Source organism: Bos grunniens, chromosome 23 (genome assembly GCF_055505025.1).
Source record: "Bos grunniens cultivar Pamir isolate PY7600 chromosome 23, Bosgru_T2T1.0, whole genome shotgun sequence".
In the NCBI taxonomy this organism is placed as follows: Eukaryota; Metazoa; Chordata; class Mammalia; order Artiodactyla; family Bovidae; genus Bos; species Bos grunniens.
Genome location: NC_141187.1, coordinates 17,707,110 through 17,731,600, shown reverse-complemented (window position 1 = coordinate 17,731,600; position 24,491 = coordinate 17,707,110). Strand labels below are relative to the sequence as shown.

The 24,491-nt window shown below is 46.9% G+C and overlaps 2 protein-coding genes and 1 long non-coding RNA gene across 3 annotated transcripts in view; 2 read left to right on the top strand and 1 right to left on the bottom strand.

Moving 5' to 3' along the window:
* Positions 1–22,187, bottom strand: part of BICRAL (BICRA like chromatin remodeling complex associated protein) — a 105,699-nt gene extending 83,512 nt beyond the window's left edge. The window contains exon 1 of the mRNA XM_086371695.1: positions 22,127–22,187. The gene's annotated coding sequence lies outside the window, so the exon portion shown is untranslated. The remainder of the gene's footprint in view (positions 1–22,126) is intronic.
* On the top strand, positions 1,242–7,345 carry LOC147346811 (uncharacterized). The gene is made up of 2 exons (XR_015153200.1): positions 1,242–1,479; positions 4,873–7,345. It is a non-coding gene; the product is annotated as an uncharacterized LOC147346811 (long non-coding RNA).
* On the top strand, positions 21,635–24,491 carry TBCC (tubulin folding cofactor C). The gene has a single exon (XM_086371703.1). The coding sequence runs from the start codon at positions 22,415–22,417 to the stop codon at positions 23,450–23,452; it is 1,038 nt and encodes a 345-aa protein (XP_086227829.1). The 5' UTR covers positions 21,635–22,414; the 3' UTR covers positions 23,453–24,491.

Genomic DNA, 24,491 nt, shown 5'->3' with positions numbered 1-24,491 from the left:
GACACAAGCACAAGAAAAAAGTAAGGAGAAAGAAAAAGAAACCAGATCAGCTAAAATGAACCACAGTAATGAACCCAGGCAGCCAGTTCCGGTACGAATTATACCTGTGATGGATGAGCGGGGACACGGCCGGCTGTGGGGGAGGGATCCTTTTTCTGCAGCACGTGGCTCCATCGACAGGAAACCTGCCTGCAACACCCCCAACTCTGCACACCGCTCATTTGCAGCACCGTCATTTGTGTGATGCTAATTTGCTCAATGTCCTAAACGTACTGAGAGAGATTCAGTGAAAACACAGGGTGGGCTTGGAGTAGCTGGCCCTAGGACAGGCTGGGAGTGGAGGAGGGACCAAGTGTCCAGGAAATGCTCTGGGGGCCAGAGGATGGAACAAGAAGAGGAGTCTCACTTTAAAGCTGGGTTTTAAAGGATGAATAAGAGTTCTCCAAACCATGTGGGGAAGGAGAGGAGAGAGCTCCAGGTAGAGGAGCCTTATGCAGGGTGTCATTGTTAACTATGAATGAGGGGGGGAGCTGCAGACAGGTAGATGGTGAGGGGCTTTGTTGTGAGTGGCAGAGAGTTTGGACTTCTTTAGACTACTGCTTTCCACTCGGCAGGTCACAACGCGACAGGCTATGAAATCCATGAGATTGTGACCAACTTTTGCAAAAAATGAAATTGCCTAGAATAGGAAATATTTGAATATATTGCAGGCAGTGAGGGTGTAAACTCTTCTGTGAAATTTGTTTCCAATATAAATGTGTCTATGTATGTACTGGTTTGTGACATAAAATGTATTTCTTACTGTGGCTGTGACTTAAAAAAAGCAAACCAAAACTCCATCTGGGCAAACAAGGGATCTACTTGAGGACAGTTAAATAAGAGACTGCTGTGAAAAGACGTGAATCTCATGAGGCTAAGTGTGGTGGCTCGGGGACACATGATGGTGTTCTTATAAGGTGTCCCCCACCAGACACTGAGCTCCTCAGGGACGAAACTCTGTGTGACAAGCTCTCCGTTTCTAGCACCTGGCGCACATGTAGGCACGAAATCACTGTCTGCTGACTGAATATGGTAACGGGTCTTCAAGGTGATTCCCAAGGAGCCTCATTTCCTGGTATCCCCACCTCTGTGTATCCCCCGCCCACATTGTACCAGGGTTGGTCTGTGTGACCAACAGAACAGGGCGCTAGTGATCATCACTTCTGAGATTAGGTTATAAAAGGCTGCGGCTTCCATCTTAGGTGCTCCTTCTGGAACAGTCGCTCTTGGGGAAGCCAGCTGCCACGTCCTAAGGATACCTAGCCTATGGAGACACCCACATGCCAAGGAACTGAGGTCACCAGCCAGCAGCCAGTGAGGCAAGGAGGCTTTCTTCCTGTCACGGAAGCAGGTCAGCCCCCAGCCCGCCTTTCAAATGGTGACAGCCTCACGGAATAGTGACGACGACCTCATGAGAGACTCTGAGGCAGAAACACCCAGGTAAGCTGTCCCTGGATTCTGGACTCACAGAACTGGGTATATAATATAATAAACACTTATTATTTAAGGTGCTAGGTTTTGGAGTACTCTGTTATACAGCAAAAGACAACCAGTATACTGAATCAGTGAACAGAGCTGAACAATAATGCCAGTACACTAGAGTTATCCAGGGTTGACTACCATTTTTTTTTTCCTCTAAGAATCTATCATGTCACATTTTCGGCCTGACTAGGTAAGGGAAAGGTCCCTGATCCAAGCTGGAACAATGGGATCCTCTCTTCAAGTTTTAGTACTTGAGACACAGAAACTGGGTCAGGTGTGAGGAGCGGACTGTAAGTCTGACTAGGGGTCAAGACCACCATTTGGGGGCAGTTATAATGGGGTCCATGCAAGTGAATGGGAACAGAAAGGCCAATGTGTCCAGAAGAAAGCAGATTCTCAGTGGATGTAGAGGGAAGGAAGTGGGAAGGAGAAAGGACCTGGGATTTTCTAAGCCCCAGAAAGTCTGGCCCCTTTCTAGTATTTGGGGTGGAAGATTCCCCTTCCTTATAATTATTTCCCATTTTACTTGCTCATTGATGAGTGAGTTCCTTTTCTTGAAACCAAAAGATCCTCGAATACGGCCTCTCTCCAGTTCTGGCCAGGGGAGCAGTTCCTCCTGCGGGCCAAGGGTCTTTCCAGAGAAGAGTAACAACTCACCAGAGACTTCAGCTGTGTAACTACCGCTATGCAAAGACAGCGATAGATCGAGTGGAAGGTCTGTTCAGACCATTAAACTCCTTTTCCCTTAACTCCACTTTCACCGAATAATCCTTTGATTATTAATGTACTTCAATTTAAAAAGCTGTGTTCTGGCCAGCTGACCTAATCATTCAAGTGGTTGGGTAGGTTCATGCCCATTATAAATTCACAGATTGGCTTTCGAGTACAAATCATTCCGGCGTAACCTCCATTTCATTTCCACTGCCCTCGGCCAAGCCCTGTCATTCATCCAGTGACCCACTGCAGGAGCCTCCCCATGGCACTCATCCTGCCTCAATCCATCCTCTTCAACTTCTCTTCCTAAAACACAAAGCACCCGATGCCTTGCTCCCTGCTCAAAACCTCTGATGGTTCCTGGTGCCTTGGGAATAACTGCAGGCTCCAGCCCCATCTTCTACCACACACCTCGACACTTCTCCTGACTCCTTCTTGCTGCCTGGCGTTACCCCAAGCTCCTCAAGTGCAACTGGTGTCTGCCCTGCTCGGTGCCAGTTCTGCCCTTGCTGGCGCGCTTTCCTCTGGGCACCTGCTCCGCCCACTTTCTCTCAGTCCACTCCTCTCTCTGCCCTCCTCTCTCTTCTCTTTGTACTTCCATGGAATTCCTCTCTCTCCTTTATAACCCACACTGGGGTTGACCTGACTTATAATTAATTGTCTTCTTGTCTATCTCTGGATCGTGAGCCTCAAGGAGACTAGGCTTTGTTCATTTTTCTCTTCCCTTCGTCTCAAGGCCGAAAAAAGCATCTTGCATAAACACTTTAGCATTCATTGCATGTTTTCTGTATCCAGGCACCTGGCTGATGTTGGAGGTAGCAGGCACTCAACAAATGGCCACCAAATCAATGACAGTCAGTCAGGTGGCAGGAACAAGTTTCCCCTGGATCTGATGATGGTCAGGAGAGGTGTCCACCTAGCCTCTGCAGGTGCAGAGCTGAAAAAGCAGTCAGACTCCTGGTGACGTCCATCATGCAGCAATGAATGAATGAATCTCAGCCTAACTTTTTTTTCTTTTAAATAAAAATCGAGGTGTGATTTCTCATATCCTGATAAACTAACATGCCACTTTCCTTTCTTCTCTTTCTCCCTCTTTCTGCAGTTGCAATTATGACTCACAGGTACCTTATGGAATGCATAGGATTAGGTTATCCTATGCATATTAGATTGTTATCCTAATGCAAGCTTTAGGATAACAACTTCTGGAGAATGGGGATGGGGGTGACCCTCCAGTTACCTAGTTTATATGGTTTAGAATAAGGGCACATGGCTCAACCCACCAGTGACTTCAGTGTCCTTTCAAAAGAGTCAGCAGCTACCTGCAAAGGAAGGATTTGAATCCATCCATCCAGAATTTGGTCCTGATTTGTCCACTGATAATCCGTCTCCTGTCCCCAGCTCTCCCTCTCCCTCCCAGAGTTGTGGGAAGGACTCAGCTCTGGGCAGACCTGAGATGGGCAGGTCTGTCCTAAAGATCCAAAGATCATAGCAGAGAACATAACACAGTCATTCCTAATGCAATGGGTCAAAAAGTATCTGGAATTAACCAGTAAAAGACAAAAAAAAAAAAAAAGAGCATGTTTTCTCCTCTTTTTAAACAGAAGTGAAGATTTCTACCCTCTAAATTTCTATCTTCCAGAGGTTATATGCTAAATGAATGTTGCCTCAAATCAAGGCTTCCCTACAGGTTCTAACAAGGCATCCAAGCATATTGCACAGAGCCTTGACCATCTCCCTCATTGCGGGCAGATTCTTCACTGTCTGAGCCACCAGGGTAGCCCTGCTCCTGACAGTCTTTAGAGCTGCATACACAGAGCACCAGGAATCACCAACCTGCAGAACCTGGGAACTCTCACGGTGACTTTTGTTTTCTGGGAAAATCGCAACTTTGTCAAGAGGTCATCTTTCTTGGCTTATCTTCACAATCCAGAGTTTTACTCAAACTTCACCTCTCACTTTGTGGTCATTCTTCACACAAAAACCAACTTTTTATTATTTTAAGAGAATTGTGCTCTTAAGACAAAGATAGTGGAGAACAGGGAAGCCTGGTGTGCTATAGTCCATAGGGCTGCAAACAGTTGGACACCACTCAGCAACTGAACAATGACAAGACAAAGAACAGGGCTTCCCTAGTGGCTCAGGGGTAAAGAAACTACCTGCCAAAGCAGGAGCCTCTGGTTCGATCCCTGGGCTGAGGAGATCCCCTGGAGTAAGAAATGGCAACCTGCTCCAGTATTCCTGCCTGGAAAATCCCATGGACAGAGGAGCTTGGCGGGCTACAGTCCATGGGGTCACAGAGTTGGACAGGACTGAGCATGCATGCATGCTGTAAAGCACAGGAAGCTCAGCTCAGGGTTCTGTGATGACCTAAAGGGGTGGGATGGGGGGTAGGGTGGAAGGGAGGTCCAAAAGGGAAGGGATATATGTGTACTATAGCTGATTCACTTCACTGTACAGAGAAACTAACACAACATTGTAAAGCAATTATAGTCCATCCCCCCTGGCCCCACCCCGCCAAAAAAAAAAAAAAAAAAAACGACAAAGATTAGAAAACCTCACAAGCTCCGTAGAATGCAGAGGGAGGGTAGGAGGCGTGGCTCCCTCAGAAGCTAAATCACTGTCTCTCTCCACCCACAGGCTTGGGATGTGCTCAGATCAGTGCCTCAGCAAATTAATTGGGAAAGGAGTACATCGAGGCTGTACATTGTTACCCTGCTTAACTTAACTTATATGCAGAGTATATCATGCAAAATACCAGGCTGGATAAAGCACAAGCTGCAGTCAAGATTGCCGGGAGAAATATCAATAACCTCAGATGTGCAGATGACACCACCCTTATTGCAGAAAGTGAAGAGGAACTAAAGAGCCTCTTGATGAAAGTGAAAGAGGAGAGTGAAAAAGCTGGCATAAAACTCAACATTCACAAAACTAAGATCATGGCATCCAGTCCCATCACTTCATGGCAAATAGAAGGGGAAAAGTGGAAACAGTGACAGATTTTATTTTCTTGGGCTCCAAAATCACTGTGGACAGTGATTGCAGCCATGAAATTAAAAGATGCTCCTTGGAAGAAAAGCTATGACAAACACAGACAGCATATTAAAGAGCTACTACTACTACTACTACTACTACTACTACTAAGTCGCTTCAGTCGTGTCCGACTCTGTGCAACCGCACAGATGGCAGCCCACCAGGCTCCGCTATCCCTGGGATTCTCCAGGCAAGAACACTGGAGTGGGTTGCCATTTCCTTCTCCAATGCATGAAAGTGAAAAGTGAAAGGGAAGTCGCTCAGTCGCGTCGGACTCTTCAAGACCCCATGGACTGCAGTCTACCAGGCTCCTCTGTCCATGGGATTTTCCAGGCAAGAGTACTGGAGTGGGTTGCCATTGCCTTCTTCTATTAAAGAGCTGCTGCTGCTGCTGCATTTGCTGACAAAGGTCCATATAGTCAAAGCTATGGTTTTTCCAGTAGTCATGTATGGACGTGAAAGTTGGACCATAAAGAAGGCTGAGCGCTAAAGAATTGATGCTTTTGAACTGTGATGTTGGAGAAGACTCTTGAGAGTCCCTTGGACTGTAAGGAGATCAAACCAGTCAATCCTAAAGGAAATTAACCCTGAATGTCCACTGGAAGAACCAATGCTGAAGCTGAAACTCTAATATTTTGGCCACATTATGTGAAGAACTGATTCACTGGAAAAGACTCTGATGCTGGGAAAGATTGAGGGCAAAAGGAGAAGGGGACCAGGGAGGATGAGATGGTTGGATGGCATCAGGCATCACTGACTCAATGGACATGAGTTTGGGCAAACTCCAGGAGACAGTGAAGGACAAGGAAGACTGCTGTGCTGCATTTCAGGGGGTCGCAAAGTCAGGCACGATTTATCGACTGAACAACGGTAACAACAAATTTCAAATCACCACAGGTTAGGGACCACTGGATCCCTCCTGGAGAGCAGAACTCACACTTGTCAAACACACGTGCCTTATCTGGTAGCTCCCATCACACACCCATGGTCCTGAACAGTAGGTGCCATTGTTTCCATGTCCAAGTTGGCATCTTTCATATTTTGTAAGCAAACATGCATTATCCTGAGAAATGAAGGAGGAGGAAATATCTGCAGCACAAAAGGATTCCGACTGTGCAGCCACATTTCCGGACTGCTGCCACATCCTAATGACACATGACATCCCTTTATCCATGTCAGTGAGCACATCTCAGAACCATAATGTGCAAAGCATCATCACCAAACCCTTTTTTCCAAACTTTTTTGACCATAAACTCTAAAAAGAAATACATTTTATCCTGCAAGTAACACATATGTATATGTAAAATATATATGTATACTATAAGCCTACTTATGCAATACATTGCACTGTGACATTTTCCATTTTATTTCGTCTTTTTTTTAATGCAGACCTCTATCCACTAAACAGATTTCATGACCTTATTATGTTGGAACTTGCAATTTGAAAGCATATGATATTTCACAGAAAAGTGGTGCTTTGTAGAAAATAATAAAATTCTATCTAAAGGAGAGAAACTTTCAACTTCTAGGCAGAAAAGTTGAAGAGGAATAATATTTTTGCTTCTTTTAACTTTCAACTGCCAGGACATTTTAAAAGCATTTTATCTCAGCAAATGAGCATTTCTACAAAAACCCATCTCAAAACATTGTGGATCATTATTCCCCTTATACTGAAGAAGAAAAAAATGGAGGTTGAAAAGGTATTGACCTCACCCACCCACCTTCCATGTGCAGTGTTTAAAAATGCACATCTGTTTGGGAATTAAAATTTGGCTGTATCTTCTGGGACTTCCCTGGTGGTACAGTGAAGAGGAATCTGCCTGCCGATACAGGGGACACAGGTTGGATCCTTGGTCTGGGAAGATCCCACATGCTCAAGAGCAACTGAGCCCGGGCGCCACAACTGCTGAACCCGCCTGTGCTCTGCAACAAGAGAAGCCACCACAATAAGCCATGTACCCAACAAGGAGTAGCGCCTGCTGACCACACCCAGAGAGAGCCTGTGCACAGCAAGGAAGCCCAGCCCAGCCAAAAACAAATAAATAGATTTTAAAAATAAAATCTGGCTGTATCTTGTAAAGAATTTTGAAGTTGTGCTGCTTGAAATTATTACCCTCCCGGCAAGGTGACTGTGAAGATTAAATGAGATAATACGAGGGAAGGCTCCTGCTGTCCTTCGGGTTCTTGGGTTATCTTTTCCTGGACGTGCCTGAACTCTGTGTGACCTGGGAGCTCATTCACTGAACACCTGCCCTGCTGGGTGACAGAGGACAGAGGATCCCACAAGGAGTTTACTGGTTCCATTAGTAACAATAAATATCATTACAAACTAGGATTCTGGAGTGTCTGGGCTGAGTATGTCAATTATTCCTCCAACAGATAATTACAGTGAGCTTTCCACGCCAGGCATGATCTGCCCATGTGCAGAGACTATGGGGTGTAAAAAAAAAAAACAGGAGACACAACTACAGCCCTCATGGCGCCTGCAGTCAAATAAGATCTTAGAGGTTGTGAAAATACTTCACGTTCCATTAATGTTACATCGCCTGTTCCCTTATCTGTAAAGTGAAGTAAGATTAGATCAGTGGTTCTCAAAACTGAAGATTTCACAGATAAAAAAGGCTTTCATAAAAGAAACTGAAAAAAAAAAGCAAATGATCTCACAATTCTATAAACTGAATGAATCATCACTTAAAAAAAAATTACATAGCCTCATTTTTCCCTTTTACTATATAAGCCAGTTTTTGTCCTAGAATTTGAGGATCCCTCAGGACTTGCCCAGCTCTGACTTTGTAGAATTCTTTGGTTTTCTTTTGCAGCAACTACTTACATGTAAAGTGAAAAGTGAAAGGGTTAGTCACTCAGTCGTGTCTGACCTTTTGCAACTCCATGAACTGCCAAGTTCCTCTGTCCACGGGATTTCCCAGGCAAGAATACTGGAGTGGGTTGCCATTTGCTTCTCCTGGGGATCTTCCCAACCCAGGGATTGAACTCAGGTCACCTGCACTGCAGGCAGATTCTTTACCATCTGAGCCACTAGGGAAGTTCTATTTACATGTAAATTCTACCCGTATATCCCCCAGAATTGCAGACAGGCCAGACACCTGTCCCTAGGAGAATCATTACAGGGTCCTTTATGAGAAAATCTTAGTACACACAACAAATTCTGGCTCTACCCTTGACCCTGAGTGCTGAAAAGTGCAAAGGGACCAAGTGCTGGTGACTGGAAGGCAGAAGGGAACAATTGTTGAGGAGCCACCACAGGCCTAGCCCAATACTTGGTGCTTTCCCACCCTCTACTTTAACATCACAACCATTCCAGGAGAAATATATCTTCCTCTTTATCTCAACCTTTCAGTTGGAGGAAACTGAGTTCAGAGAAATTAAGTATCATGCCCAATGTCACATAGCAAGTAATCAGAATTTAAACTCAGATCTACTTATTGCCACAATCACACCTCCCTGGCAGGAAGAAACATCAAAAACAGAATGAATGCAGAAAGGCTTTAAGAGATTTATGTGACTTTTGACATGAGAGAAATTTGAAACTACGTTAAAAAACTCAAACCTTTGGAAGGAATGTAAATTGGTGCAGTCGCCATGGAAAACAGAATAGAGGTGCCTCAAAAGACTAAAACTGCAACTACTATATGACCCAGCAATACTACTCCTAGGGATACGTCTGAAAAAAAGAGATCATTAATTTATAAGATACGTGCGCTCAAATGATGTTTATAACAGCATTATTTATAATAACCAAGATGTGGAAGTAATCTAAGCGTCCGTCAACAGACTAATGGATAAGAAGATGTGATAAACACACGTACACACGTGGGTACGTGCACATACAATGAAATACTACTCAGCCATAAAAAAGAATAAAATTTTGCTATTTTCAACAACATGAAAGAACTTGGAGGGTATTATGCTTAGTGAAGTAAGTCAGACAGAGAAAGACAAATAGTGCATGGCATCACTTATATATGAAATCTAAAAAAATAAACTGGGGAATATAACAGAACAGACTCACACATCTAGAGAACAAACTAGTAGTTACCAATGGGGCGAAGGGGGTAGGGAGGGGCAAGACACGGTAGGAGGTTAAGGGGCATGAACTACCATGTATAAAATAAATAAACTACAAGGATATCTTATACATCCCAGAAAATACAACCAATGTTTTATAATAACTATATATGGAATATAATCTTTAAAAACTGCAAATCAATACGTTGTACACCTGAAATCTATATATTATACAGTACTATACCTTGATAAGAAAAAAAAGACAATTCAGATAGCTTACTAAATATAACACTCTATTTTAGAGTCAGCAGGTTGGTACCTCTTTAACTAGGTCTCTTTCCTGATCAGCTTAGCAAACATCTTCTTCTCTGCCTCCGGACTCCTTCTATTCTTTACCCTAGGAATGAGAACAGCAAGCCCCCGACCCACTTCCATTCACACTCCTAGGAAAAGCTTTGCTTCTGGCCCAACTCTCCATCCATCCTTATTCAATTTAACAAGCCTTTATTAACATGTATCAGGTGTTGTGTTAGGCACAGAATAAAACACATCCCTCCTTGAAGGAGCCCAAGCTATAGAGTGGATACCTAAAAATACAGGCAGGATACTGACTTTACACCTGGACACTCACCCAGAGCCAAAGGAGGGGAGGATCCAGGTAGGCTTCCTGGAAGAGGAGATGTGTAAAACAGCTCTGTGGGAGACAGGTGCCCTGTCACACAGAGAAGAAAAGGCACAAGACTGCAGGCAGTGGAACAAGGGAGCAGGAAGCAGGTCCCATGTGGACCCATCAGCTCTCTCTCCAAACCCGTTCGTCCCGGCACCAAGCCCATTACAGACCCAGCTCCCCACGCCGGGACCTTCCACAACTCCTTGCCCTCCTCTAGCCCTTACCTCCAGTGAATCCCTGAGTCCTGTCTAGTCCCCTTCTAAGTCTCTCAGACATCTCCCCTTCCTTCTCTATCCTCACTCCCTTCACGGCAGCCCAGCACCACCATTTCTCCTTGGCTCCTGCAGCAGCCTCCAAATGGACACCACTTTACTTTTGCTCCATTGAATTCACTCAGCGCAGAGCATCTAGACTGAATCTCTAAGGCGAGGGCCGGGGGAGGGTAGCCACAGGTTGGCGGGAACCACCTGATACTGTCATCATCCTGCTTAAGTCCTTCACTAGATCCTAGTGCCTTCCTGATTAAGACAAGCCCCCTAACAGGATTTACAAGACCCTTGGCGGTCTGGCCTCTGCTCACCTTCCTAACCTCATCTCTGATCTTCAGTTCCTCATAAGCTGTGGCTTATGAGCCTGGTTGCCCAGCACCACCACCTGGGGAGCTTTAAAAAAAACCCCAATATCACAGTCCCACTCCCAGACACTGTGACTGAATTACTCAGGGGAAGACCCCGAGCATTCGGGGATTCTAAAGCTCCCCTTGTGATATTAGTGTGCAGCCACAGCTGAGAACACTGCACTAGTCCAACACATCTGACAGGTTCCCCGGGGAAGCCCAGTCTCTGCCATCAGAGGCCCTGGAGCTATCCTGGCTTGAGGCCAGGGTCTTTCTGTCTCATTCACTGCAGTATTTCCTGCACCCAGAACAGTACCTGAGCAATTCTGCTTTCTCCCTTCACCTGGTCTGATGACACTCATTCTTTAAGATCCAGCTTAGACTTCCTAACAGACACTCCCTCCCTCGATGCCCCTGTTCTGGGGCAGGTGATCCTCTGTGAGCTCAGCGCCTAGATTTCTCCCAGTATAGCATCTATCCCCCACCTGGTGATCGTCTGCATCCCACAGGTCCTCTGTAAGCTCTGAGGGTGACCTGTCTGTGTGTTCATCAGTATAGCACCTCCATCCCCGGGAAGTGCCTAGCACAGAGTCAGGGCTGATTTAATAAGTGTGGCAGGAATAAGTGGAAGTGAAGGAGCACAAGTGTGGGTGTAACGGCAGAGGATGGTATGACTGGGGTGATAGCAATGGTGGGAGATGAGCGGGAGAGGCATGCTGGGGACAGGTCGTGAGGGGCCAGGCGTCCTCACCAAAGACTCTGAACAGCATCAGACAACTGAGAGCCAGGGCAAACTTTAGGTAAAGTAACACAAACAACTTGAATTTTAGGGCAGTGAGTGGCTGAGGCACGGAGCAGCGGGGGAGGTCAGGGAGGCCCAGTGGTCAGGGACCAGATGGGGATCTAGAGCAATAGCCCACCCGGAAGAAGACGAGGAGGGGGCTCAGGCCTGAAGATAGGGGGCTGGCTGAGACAAAAGACCCAGAGAGAGAGGGAGGGAATCGAGAGTGTTTGGAGGCTTGGTGGCCCCGTAAGGAGGAATGAGGCTCTGTGGATGACTGATTTCCTGTTCAGAAGACTACAACTGTGGTGTGACGATTGTGACCAGATGCAGTATCATAACCAGACAGGGGTATGAAAAGAACCTGATGGCCTCCATTCAAGTCTTTTTTTCTCGATTTTTTTTTTTTTTGGTTTGGTTTGATATGGACCATTTTTTAAAAGTCTTTACTGAATTTGTTACAATATTGCTTCTGTTTTATGTTTTGGTTTCTTGGCCAAGAGGCATGTGGGACCATAGCTCCCTGACCAGGGATGGAATCCACACCCCTGGCACTGGAAGGCAAAGCCCCAACCTCTGGACCGCCAGGGAAGTCCCACCTCGATTCAAGTCTTAGCGTCACCTCTTACTCGCTCTCCGTCCTAAGGAAGTCACCTTCACCTCATTCCTTCACCTGCTCAATGCGGGTAACAAGTAGTACCTCTATCACAGGGATGTTGCGAAGGCTGAAAGGAGTAATAGGTGTACATGCTCAGCCACTGACTGGCACAAGTACACGCCATATGAGAGTTCACAAAATTATTTATATACAATGTGCCATATTATCTGCTAAGAGTTACGATCTGCCAACAATTCCCCCCGCTCCTCGGAAGACCTGTGCTCCACCCATCAAAAGGTGGAGTCTGTTTCTCCTTGTCTTGAATCTGGGCAGCTTTGTGATGTGCTTTGATCAAATGAAGTGACACTGTACCAATTCCGGCTCAAGCCTGAAGAGACCTGGTGGCACCTACTTTTGGCCCTTGGGAAGCCAGCCACCATGCAAAGCTGGAAACCAATAGCAATGTTAGGAAGGAGACTGAAGCAGGAGACAGGCTGGGTGGAGGGGACGAGGTGCAGTAAGGCTGCAGACATATGAGAGAGGCTGACTTGGAGGCTCCAGACCCAGTTCAGCCCACAGAATTGTGAGAAATAAGTTACTGCTATTTCAAACCAGTAAGTTTTGGGTTCGTTTCCTACACAGAAATAAACTGAAACTATGTACCGAAGAAAAAGGACATCACTGGGACAATAAGGACTTCCTTTGAAGCCATCTTAAAATAGGTATTTTGGACAGCAGAAATATGGAGACATAGAAATATCAAGAAAAGTGTTGGAAGTCCAAGTTTGGGCTCAGGAGAGAAGCAGGAGGAGCCAGCATAAGGACAGGACTCGGTGCCCTGGGAGGAGGAGGGGAGCTCACCAGCGGAGGTGAGAGGAACTAGAAACTGGTACCAAGACAGAAATCTGGCCCCGTGGATACTTAGGGGACAGGTGGAGAGAAGCTGGTAAAGAAGATGAAGAACAGTGATCAGGGATGGAGAGAGAACACACAGAACCAGGGAGCTGTACTCTGAGAAGGGGTTATCCAGTGCTGAGACTGGTTATCCAGTGCTGAGAGCTACAAAGAACAACGGACTTGAACATTAGGAGGGAATGGGGATTTCCCACTGAAGTAGCAGAGGCAGAAATCAGGTGATAAGGGATTAAGGAGGGAATAAGATTGAGAATCTGAACACAGCAAACGTAGATGACTGTTCTTAAAAAAAAGTCTGCCGTTACAGTTGAACCCAGAGAAACAGAGACTAGATTGGCAGCTGCCAGGGGTGGGATGGGAGATGGACAAAGGTGGTCAAAAGATACAAACTTCCAGGCACTTCCCTGGTGGTAAAGTGGATAGGAGTCCGCCTGCTGATGCAGGAGACACAGGTTGGATCCCTGGTCTGGAAAGATTCCCCAGCTATGGGGCAACTAAGCCGGTGGGCTACAACTACAGAGCCTGTGCACCTAGAGCCTGTGTTCTTCAATAAGAGAAGCCACCACAATGAGAAGCCCATGCACCGAAAGAATGAGTAGCCCCAGTTCCCTGCAACTAGAGAAAGCACAGAAATGAAGACCCAATGCAGCCAGAAATAAACAGAAAGTTACCAACTTTCAGTTACAAGATGAGTAAGTTCTAGAAATGTAACATACAGCATGTTGACTACAGTTAACAATGTTGTAGTTGAGTCCCTAAGTCAGGTCAGACTGTTTTTCGATCTGTGGACTGTAGCCCGCTAGGCCAAGTCCCTGGCATTGGCAAGCGGGTTTTTTTTACTACTGAGCCACCAGGGAAGCCCCACAGTTAACAATCCACGCGTCCACAGTGGCTCAGTCATATATATAGTAAAAGAAGGACTGATCCTTCCATCATGAAAGTCTGATGCTGAAGCTGAAGATCCAATACTCTGGCTATCTGATGCGAAGAGCTGACTCACTGGAAAACACTTTGATGCTGGGAGAGATTGAGGGCAAGAGAAGGGGCGAAAGAGGATGATATGGTTGGATGGCATCACCGACTGAGTGGACATGAATTTGAGCTAACTCAAGGAGAGTGAAGGACAGGGGAGCCTGGCATGCTGCAGTCCCTGGGGTTGCAAAGAGTTGGACATGACTTAACAACTGAACAACAACAACAAATACAAATATAAACACACACACACACACAAGTCAAATCATCACAATGAGTCCCCTAAACTCACACAATATATCTCAAGAAAGCCAGGAAAAAAATAAACCCAATTACCTCTCCCACAAAATTTATTTTAAAAAGTTGAATAAAATAAAAAGTCTATTAATAGGGACTTCCCTGGTGGTCCAGTGGTTAAGAATCTGCCTTCCAATGCAGGGGATACAGGTTCGATCCCTGGTTGGGGAGCCAAGACCCCACATGCTGCAAGGCAACTAAGCCTGTACCTACACTCCACAACAAAGAGCCCAAACAATGCCATTAAGACCTGAGGCAGCCTAGTAAGTAAATAAATAAATTTTTAAAAATTTACTTATAAATATTTTAAGAATATATATATTTTAAAAAGTCTACTGACAAAAGAGGGAAAAAAGAACAAGCAAGTTCCCTCCACTCAAAAAGAAAACTGTTTTAAGTGGAGAGAACTTGCTTGTTCAGAAGAGAAACCAAAGAAGAAGCATTAAAGATCCTGAAGAGAGGATGGGGGTGGCTCAAGGTTCCAGGAAATGGGAGGGACGCAGATCAGGTGGAGGTGTTGGCCTTGAAGAAGGGGAAGAGGCAAAGGGGTGGATCTTCACAGAGAGGTTATAAGAGGGAGGTGAGGTGAGATTCTTCTCTGGGGGCCTTTCTGTCCCTGGGACTCTCCAGGCAAGAAGACTAGAGTAGGTGGCCATGCCCTTTTCCAGGGGATCTTCCCAACCCAGGTCTCCAGCATTGTGGGCAGATACTTTATTGTCTGAGCCACCAGGGAAGCCCAAGAATACTAGAGTGGGTAGCCTATCCCTTCTCCAGGGGAACTTCAGACCCAGGAATCAAACCGGAGTCTCCTGCATTGTAGGCGGATTCTTTACCAGCTGAGCTATCAGGAAGCCCCCGAGAAGAGTAGGTTAAGGTCATCTGCTGACAGGTAGTGTGGGTCTTCGAAGACTGACATAAGTTTCTGAAGATTTTGGAGGGAATGCAGGAGGGGCCACAGGAGTCAAGCTTCCAGACCTTTCTAGTGAAGCCCCGCCACAGGAATTCCTGCCTTCTGAGGCTCAGGCTCTCCATGCCAGCCTCTCTCCTCTACCCTGCCCCTAGCCGTGCTCCATCCCCTGAGTCAGTGTCTGGCCTAGATGGCCCCCTGGAAGGTTGCTCCTTCATTCTCAAGTATTTGCTGACTATCCACACCACCAGCCCTGCCTCTCTGGACAACACACTCTCTCTCTTCCCACAAGGCATCCAAACGTTCCCCCTACTTTTCAGATGCCTCGTGCCTCTTTCCTTTCACACCCAGCAGAGGACCCCGCTGCCCACTCACAGACAGCACAGACACCGTCAGACTCATCAAACATGCAAGTTTACCTACAACTGCACCCTCTCCCTGGAGAAGGCAATGGCACCCCACTCCAGTACTCCTGCCTGGAAAATCCCACGGGTGGAGGAGCCTGGTAGGCTGCAGTCCATGGGGTCGCTAAGAGTCGGACACGACTGAGCGACTTCACTTTCATGCATTGGAGAAGGAAATGGCAACCCACTCCAGTGTTCTCGCCTGGAGAATCCCAGGGATGGGGGAGCCTGGTGGGCTGCTGTCTATGAGGTCACACAGAGTCAGACACGACTGAGGTGACTTAGCAGCCAGTATTCTTGCCTGGAGAATCCCAGGGACGGCGGAGCCTGGTGGGCTGCCGTCTATGGGGTCGCACAGAGTCAGACACAACTGAAGTGACTTAGCAGCAGCAGCAGCAGCACCCTCTCCCACTGACACATCAACTTAAAACTGCTGTTTGATTAGCAGGTCTTGGCCAACATTTTAAAATACAATAAAAAGAATAGAAAATAGCATCTACTGTATATCCCAAGAGTATTTGCTGTTTCTTAAAGCTTGTGTTTCAATTATGCATCTGTTACTATGAGTTGGGAGCAAAAGGTTTGCATATGTTTGAAAACTTTCACAATAAAAAGTTAATACAATAGCACTGCCATAGAGAAAGCTGTCCTTCCCTTTATCCACGGCTAATCCTCACACCGGTGTTTTGTGTCCCATCTCCTCCAGTCATTTCAGGGCCCTTAGGTTATGTCTTCTTTTTTCCTGTAAAAATCAGAAATACCTCATTGGCCTCCCTGCACTGCCTATTTATTCCCTCCTTCCTCCTCACAAACTTCTCCAAAGAGTTATATGGATTCGGCATCTGCTCCCGCCTCTCCCTCTCACCTAACCCCTGCGGCCTCCTGCCCCCAGCCCTCCTGGACACAGCTCTCCACAAAGTGACCAGTGACCCCTGAGTCCACATACCTAGAGGACACCTTCCAGGGTTCACTGACTCCATGTTCATTCCTGTTCCTCCTTCCAGCCAGAGCTCAACCCTGCCTGCTCCGGAAGACTTCGCTGACCTCCCAACAAGGTCAAACCTCCCATGAGGGGCACCCACTGTTCCTCTGTCCTTCCTAGCAGTTGTCAATTGTCACTGTTACGATTTTACATTTGTGTAATTATCTGCCCCAGATTAGGCCTCCTCAAGGAGGAAAGGGACTCTGCCTATCTTGACGCACTTGGCAGCCAGAGAACCTCCCTGGCTCAGTGCTGGGCGTGGATCCATAAGCAGCAGCAGCCCCTGTGCTAGGTCTTAGGGGTACAATGAGGAAGGGACATCCTAGAAAGTGACGGGAGCTGAGGAGGTGAAGAAAGCCAGGGGCAGAGGAGGAAGGCAGAAGCTGCTCCCATTCTGCTTCCCAGACCAAGGTGGAACCTTTTCCAGAATAGCACGTGCCTGCACGGCTGACACCCCTCACTGGCTTTGTGTCAGAAGTCAGCCACCCAGACTGGAAAATTGGCTATATATTTCATACCTGACACGCAGAACTTGTAGTGAATCCTTTTAATCCACTACACATTCAATATTTGCTGAAAGATGAATAGGTGACACCTACTTCTGGAATCCAGCTAGTAGAAAACAGAGCCTGGATTTGTTTATTTGCCCAGGAATGGCCTGCACAGGGTTCCTGATAAACACCAGAGAACACAAAAGGCCTCATTCTTTGCTATCTGACCACACCCAAAGACGGTTTTATTGTGTTACCTGCTTTCATTCCTCAGTTACTGATTTTCTGTGGCTTATCACTACACAAATATTCTCTTAAGGATGTTAAAAGATCAAATAAATACAACAAGTATTTAAAATGACAAACATAGTATGCAGATGCAACCAGAAACTTCAACCTGTGGGAAACTCTATTAAACAAATGACCATTTTTCTCAACAAAACATTTGAGAGAGAGAGGGGAAGGATTTAAAAGTGATTAAAGAGACATATTAACTAGGCTCACTGTATAGAACTTGTTTGGATCCTTATTCACATAAAGTAATTTTAAAAAGGAAATTATAATCAGAGAAATGTGAATATTGGTTTGGATCAGTGGTTCCCCTAACAGCCTGAAACTCAGATAGTAATGGAAAAACAGTCGCCACTTTTTTGGACTGTGGCTCAGCAGTAAAAGAATCTGCCTGCAATGCAGGAGACTTGCAGGAGACTTGCAGGAGATGCAAGTTCGATCCCTGGGTTGGGAAGATCCCCTGGAGGAGGAAATGGCAACCCACTCCAGCATCCTTGTCTGGAAAATCCAAAGGACAGAGGAGCCTGGTGGGCTACAGTCCATAAGGTTGGAAAGAATTGAACACGACTGAGTGACTAAACAACAACAAATAGTATTGTAGTTATGTTTTTAAAAAGACAGCCTTAATCTATTTGAGAGACATATTGAAATATTCGTGGATTGTAAAATATTAAATAATATAAAGTTTGGGATTCATTTTAAAATAAGCAAGTTAGAACCGGAAATGGAACAACTGATAGGTTTAAAATTGGGAAAAGAATATGACAAGGCTGTATATTGTCACCCAGCTTATTTAATTTATATGCACAGTACATCATGAGAATGCTTGGCTGGATGAATCACAAGCTGTAATCAAGACTGCCAGGAGAAATATCAGCAACCTTAGATATGCAGATGATGCCACTCTAATGGTAGAAAGTGAAGAGGAACTAAAAAGCCTCTTGATGAAGGTGAAAGAGGAAAGTGAAAACGCTGGCTTGAAACTCAACATTAAAAAACTAAGATCATGGCATCCAGTCCTATCACTTCATGGCAAATAGAAAGGGAAAAAGTGGAAGCAGTGACAGATTTTATTTTCTTGGGCTGCAAAATCACTGCAAATGGTGACTGCAGCCATGAAATTAAAAGATGCTTGCTCCTTGGAAGAGAGCTATGACAAACGTAGGCAGCATATTAAAAAGCAGAGACATCACTTTGCTGACAAAGGTCCATATAGTCAAAGCTGTGGCTTTTCCAGTGGTCATGTACAGATGTGAGAGTTCGATCGTAAAGAAGGTAGAGAGCCAAAGAATTGATGCTTTTGAACTGTGGTGCTGGAGAAGACTCTTCAGAGTCCCTTGGACAGAAAGGAGATCAATCCTGAATACTGATCCTAAAGGAAAATCAACCCTGAACATTCATTGGAAGGACTACTGCTAAAGCTGAAGCTCTAATACTTTTTCCACCTGATGTGAAGAACTGACTCACTGGAAAAGATCCTGATGCTGGGAAAGACTGAAGGCAAAAGGAGAAAGAGATAACAGAGGATGAAGTGATTAGATAGCATCACTATCTCAATAGACGTGGATTTGAGCAAACCCTGGGAAATATCGGAGGACAGAGGAGTGTGGCATGCTGCAGTCCATGAGGTCACAGAGAATCAGACACGACTTAGCAACTGAATAACAACAACAAAAAATCAGAGTAAGGTGGGGTGGGAAAGTGGCTAGGGTTTTAGAAGAAACAGGACTGCCAGTTGTGAATTGCTGAAGTTGGGTGATAGGTACGTGTAAACACTCTCCTCTCTACTTTTTAAATGTTCAAAAAATTAAAAAACGTATCTAACAAATAGAACCATTAAAGCATCTAAATTTTTGTTAAATAATTTTTAAAGTCTGGAACACATTACAATTCTTTCACTTTCCAAGACGTCTAATGGACAGCAGTTCTTCGATTCACAAGCTTTGTAAAGTATCCTTGAAGGCGGGATCCAGAACTCATGGGCAGCTTGCCTTCTGCCACATTTCCACTGTAAAGCATTACCCTGTTTCCTTCCATCAGAACAGGCATGTCCTTCTGAGGAGCTGGGGCCCTTTCAAGGATGCACACTGAATCAACTGCCCTCAAACGTCATAAAGAAGACACATATACAGCCTGTCAATGCCTTCCTACTTTTGAAATGTAGCTTTAAACCTATGTCTTGACCGGTACCTCCCTGGCTTGCAGCTGTGCTGGGGTCTGTCAAGAACTGTCAAGCCGGACCGCCTCCATGATACAGTGGTTGAGAATCACCTGGGACAGAGGTTCATTCCCTGGTCTGGGAAGATCCCACATACCACAGAGCACCAAGCCCGTGTGCCACAACTACTGAGCCTGTGCTTTAGAGCCTGAGGGCTGCAACTGCTGAAGCCTGGGCACACCCACAGCCCATGCTCCACAACAGGAGCCACCAGAAGCCAATCACTGCAACAAAGAGTAGCTCCCACGGCAACTAGAGAAAGCCCGAGTGCAGCAACGAAGACCCAGCGCAATCAAAAATAAATGATAAATACATTATATATTATATATTACAAAAAAGAACAGTCAAGCCAGTGCTTCACAATGACCAGACTTCTGACCCCTGTCCATTCCCACTGGGGCCTCACATTAGTCTTTGAAGGCACCTCCCACACACTGATGGCAACCCACTGCAGTACTCTTGCTGGAAAATCCCACGGATGGAGGAGCCTGGTAGGCTACAGTCTGTGGGGTTGCAAAGAGTAGGACAAGACTGAGCGACTTCACTTTCTTTCTTTCTTTCTTTCCCACACCCTGGGTCTGCAGGGTGACCCATTCATTCTTGCCCTTTACTGCCCCTTTCTCATTAAAGTCTGAACTAACCAACTTAAAATACTTGGAAACTTCCAAAATCTATTGGACCCTATCCCCAAACCGCTCACTGGGCATAAGTGAAGTTCTTCGAAGGGTTTAATGGCTTTCCATTCCACTTCAGATACAGACAACACTATCCCCTACCCCCAGGGTCACTGTAGCTAATTTAAAAACGTTGTCTCACTCCTGTTGCAACACCCAAGCCCAATAAACCTTGTTTGCTACAAACTTCTTTAACTGGAGACAGGACAGACTGTATTGCTGAAATACTTAGGTGAGGCAGGTCAGATTTTTCTCCCTAGCAAAATAAACTTCCTCTAAACCGTCCCTAAACCTTCCCTAGGGGCTTCCCGGATGGCTCAGACGGTAAAGCGTCTGCCTGCAATGCGGGGGACCCAGGTTCGATCCCTCGGTTGGGAAGATCCCCTGGAGAAGGAAATGGCAACCCACTCCAGTACTCTTGTCTGGAAAATTCCGTGGACTAAGGAGCCTGGTAGGCTACAGTCCATGGGGTCGCAAAGAGTCGGAAACGACTGAGCGACTTCACTTCAAACCTTCCCTGGTTAAATCAATTTTTCACAAAATAAATCAGCAATTGCATTCCCCCATATGACCCAAAGACAAGATAACCAGTTATATTTCGTTCACCAGCCTTGAAAACATACTTCACACACACACAAAAATCTCCATCTATCTTGTCCATGAAACAAAGCAAATTAAAATTTATCATATATACTACAAGCGCAAGCACAACATGTTTTCAGCAACGTCATTTCGATCAGGTGCATGTCTACAAACACACAATAATTATAATTCCATCCCCGAGTGGAATTTGCCGAACAGTGTGACCTGCGCTGACTTTCAGCGGAGAAACTCGGGAATTTATGTTTGGTTTTCCTTTTAAATGAGAAGGAAAGGAGGAGAGTGGGTATTGAAAAAGTGGGAGAGGAATCTTAATCCTCTCATTTCCTCCCATTTTTTTCTGCATCAAAATGCAGGTATATCAGTACCATTTCAAGTGACAGTTTCTCGGGCAGTTAACTACCCCGACAGAGGTTGGAAACCGGGGGTGGAGATAAGGGTGGAACCGGCGACAGTAAGGACGGGCAGGGTCAGAGGCCCCGGCGCTCAGCGGAGCACGCGAGGTGCCCCGCGCCGGCTGCCGGCCGCGCCCGGGTTCTCGCCCAGCCCGCTGTTCTGGGTTTTGCCAGCGATTGCGCCGTCCAGGCTGCCCACTCACACCTCTGGCTGGTCCCGACTTTAGGGGAGGCTCATTTACTTCCGGTGATAAATCCCTCCCATCACCTCTAAAAATAATGTAACATTTCCCCCATCACTTTCCTAACCACCGACGGCCCCACAGACTGCCGCGGAGTCCGGGGCTGGGGTTTCAGCACCCCGCGCGGTCAGCAGCGGCCAGCTGTGCAGGGAGTGACGGCCCAGGGGGGTTAGGGCGTGGGAGGAAGAGGGAGGGGGTGTGGAGTCTCACCCTCCCCCCGCCCCCACTCCCCACCCCTTCGACTGCAGCGATTGGCAAAAAAAAAAAAAAACAAATAGTAATCTGTTTTTAGACTCCTCCAGGGCCCCCTGGACCCGGCTGCAGTGAGGACCTCAGTCTCTCCCGTACGTGCCCTTCGCCTTCTCCCGCCCGGGTAACTGCCTTAGGGAATCCAGGAGCCCCAGGCCACGCGGAACTGCAGCGGCGCGGGGGTGGGTAGGAGGGTTTAGGGGCGGCAAGAATGGGTTGGGGGAAGGGATGGTGGAAGGAAAAAGAAAAAAAAACCCAAGAGACATGCAAGCGGCTCCCTAGCCAGCTGTTCCAGCTGCCGCTTCCACCCGCGCCGGCCGGGCGGTGTAATATTCACCCCCCCTCCATCTTTCTCACCACTACCTGTCCCCCCCACCCACCCACCACACGCACACATTCCCCCCACCAGTTGCGGATCTCCGGCCTGTAAGGGGGTAGTAGGGAGGAGCTGGGGGGGAGGGGGAGTCCTGCGAGTTTCTAACCTTGTTCTTATAAACAAACCCACATGTGCAGCTGCCGCTGCTGCAACTCACCCCACAATCCCGGATATAAGTCCTGCCCCTTTAAGAAGAAAAAAAGCTTCCCCCGCCTGCCTCCCACCCCACCCATCCACAAGGACCTTTGTCTCCCCACCCCCTCTGTCAGTCGGCCCCGCCCCACATCCCCGCCCCCTCCAGTGCAGAGGAACCAATGGGCGAAGAAAATAAGGCCGGGATCTGACGTCAGCATGCCCGGCCAATCACAGGGCGCGTTGGTGGGAGGCCTCGCGAAAGGGCGCGCCCGGAGGAAGGAAGGCAGGAGAAAGGAAGCTTGAAGTTAAGATGGAGACTGGTGGTTTGTCCGCCGCTGCCCTAGCGAACGGGGACTTGGGATCCCAGCGAGAGCGGACCCTGGTGCCCGAGCGGCTTCAGAAGCGAGAACATGAGCGGCAACTGGAGGTAGAAAGGCGGAAGCAAAAGCGGCAGGACCAGGAAGTGGAAGAGGAGAAGAGCGACTTTTTCGCCGCCGCCTTCGCTCGGGAGCGATCGGCCGTGGAAGAGCTTCTGGAAAGCGGGGAGTCCGTCGAGCGGCTGGAAGAGGCGGCCGCTCGGTTGCAGGGCCTTCAGAAACTTATAAACGACTCGGTTTTGTTCCTGGCCGCCTACGATTTGCGGCAAGCGCAAGAGGTGCTGGCGCGGCTGCAGGCGGCCCTGGCCAAGCGGCGCCAGGAGCTTCAGCCTAAGAAGCGTTTCGCTTTCAAGACCCGCAAGAAGGATGCTGCTTCAGCCACGCAAGTAGCTTCGGCTCCCGACGCCCCGGCGGCGGAAGGCAGCCTGACCTCCCCGCCGCCCTTGAAGGAGGAGGGAGATTTCGACTCCAGCTGGATCTGCGGCTTTTCCAATCTGCAGTCCCAAGTCTTGGAGAAGAGAGCTGAGGAGCTGCACCAGCAGGACGTCCTTTTGACCCAACTGAGAAACTGCACGATCAAACTCTACGGCAATCCCAACACCCTGCGGCTGACCAAGGCCCAAGGCTGTACGCTGCTCTGCGGCCCGGTGTCCACCTCCGTGTTCCTGGAGGACTGCAGTGACTGCGTGCTGGCCGTGGCCTGCCAGCAGCTCCGCGTACACACCACAAAAGACACCCGCATCTTCTTGCAGGTGACCAGCAGGGCCATCATGGAGGACTGCACCGGGATCCAGTTCGCCCCCTACACCTGGAGCTACCCGGGCATCGACAAGGACTTCGAGGGCTCTGGTTTAGACAAGAACAAAAATAACTGGAACGACGTTGACGATTTCAACTGGCTGGCTCGGGATGTGGCCTCTCCAAACTGGAATGTTCTTCCTGAAGAAGAGCGAAGGATCCAGTGGGACTAAGCAGTTGTAACTCTTCACTTCCACCAAATACTTCCCTGTGGGACTGAGTCCGGCTCATGGGACTCCAAAGTTTACTGTCGTCATGCTGTTTTCATTATTTTAAGATTTTGAGGTTGACTTTTGATTTCCATTAAATTTTTGGCAGGTGTAGCACTTTAAAGAATTTTTGCTATTTTGGTACTGCCTAGGACCTATTGTTAGACGGTGATTCTTTGAAGCCATAAGGTGAAAAAGTGTGATTGTATGTTGGTTTTTAATGATTTTGTGGTGTTTAAAACTTATTGCTTGATAAATTAGGCCTTTAATAAATATTTGTTTAATAAACGAATTCACTAGGGCTCTAGTAGGAGCCAGTTAGTCTTGTTTAATTAAACTGCCATTAACCAAGAGCTTTTTTGACTTGCAGGTTTAACTTCCATAAGTATTTTTTAGTGGATCGATGGAAAGACTCCTATCTGGTCTTCAGCTACATGTTGGCTTGGGTTTTTGGCATCCAGCTACTCATTGACTGACTTGAATCCAGTTTTGGCAGTGGGCTCCAAGAGCCTCATGAGTCTTAACCACACATAAAGCCACAGTAGTTATAGCTACCAGTTTTTGCGCACTTAAAATGTTATTGACGCCATTGTAAGCACCTACCTGGTGTAAACTTATTAAGTCTTCAAAATCTTGAGTTAGGTTCTGTTAACGCAATTTTTCAAGTAAGGAAACAGGTAAGAAAGTTGCCCAAAGGCTACACAGCTGGAGTGGTGGGCTGGATTTGAAACCAGGTACTCTGGCTCCAGAGTCCAGCTTAATCACTACTGGATACTGATAATTGAGTTGGGAAGAAAGCTTCCAAAATTAAGAAGGGCAAATAGCTTTTGGCATAATAGTGCTAAGTATCTATTCTCGTATACTAAAAGAACTGAGGCAAACATGGCTGAGTCTTAATTTTTCAACTCATTTTGCTGTAATTCTCTGCTGTTACAAATTTGGCTTTCTGCTCTGTACACTACGACTCATTATTAAATGGAAAGTTGTATGATTTTCAAAAGGC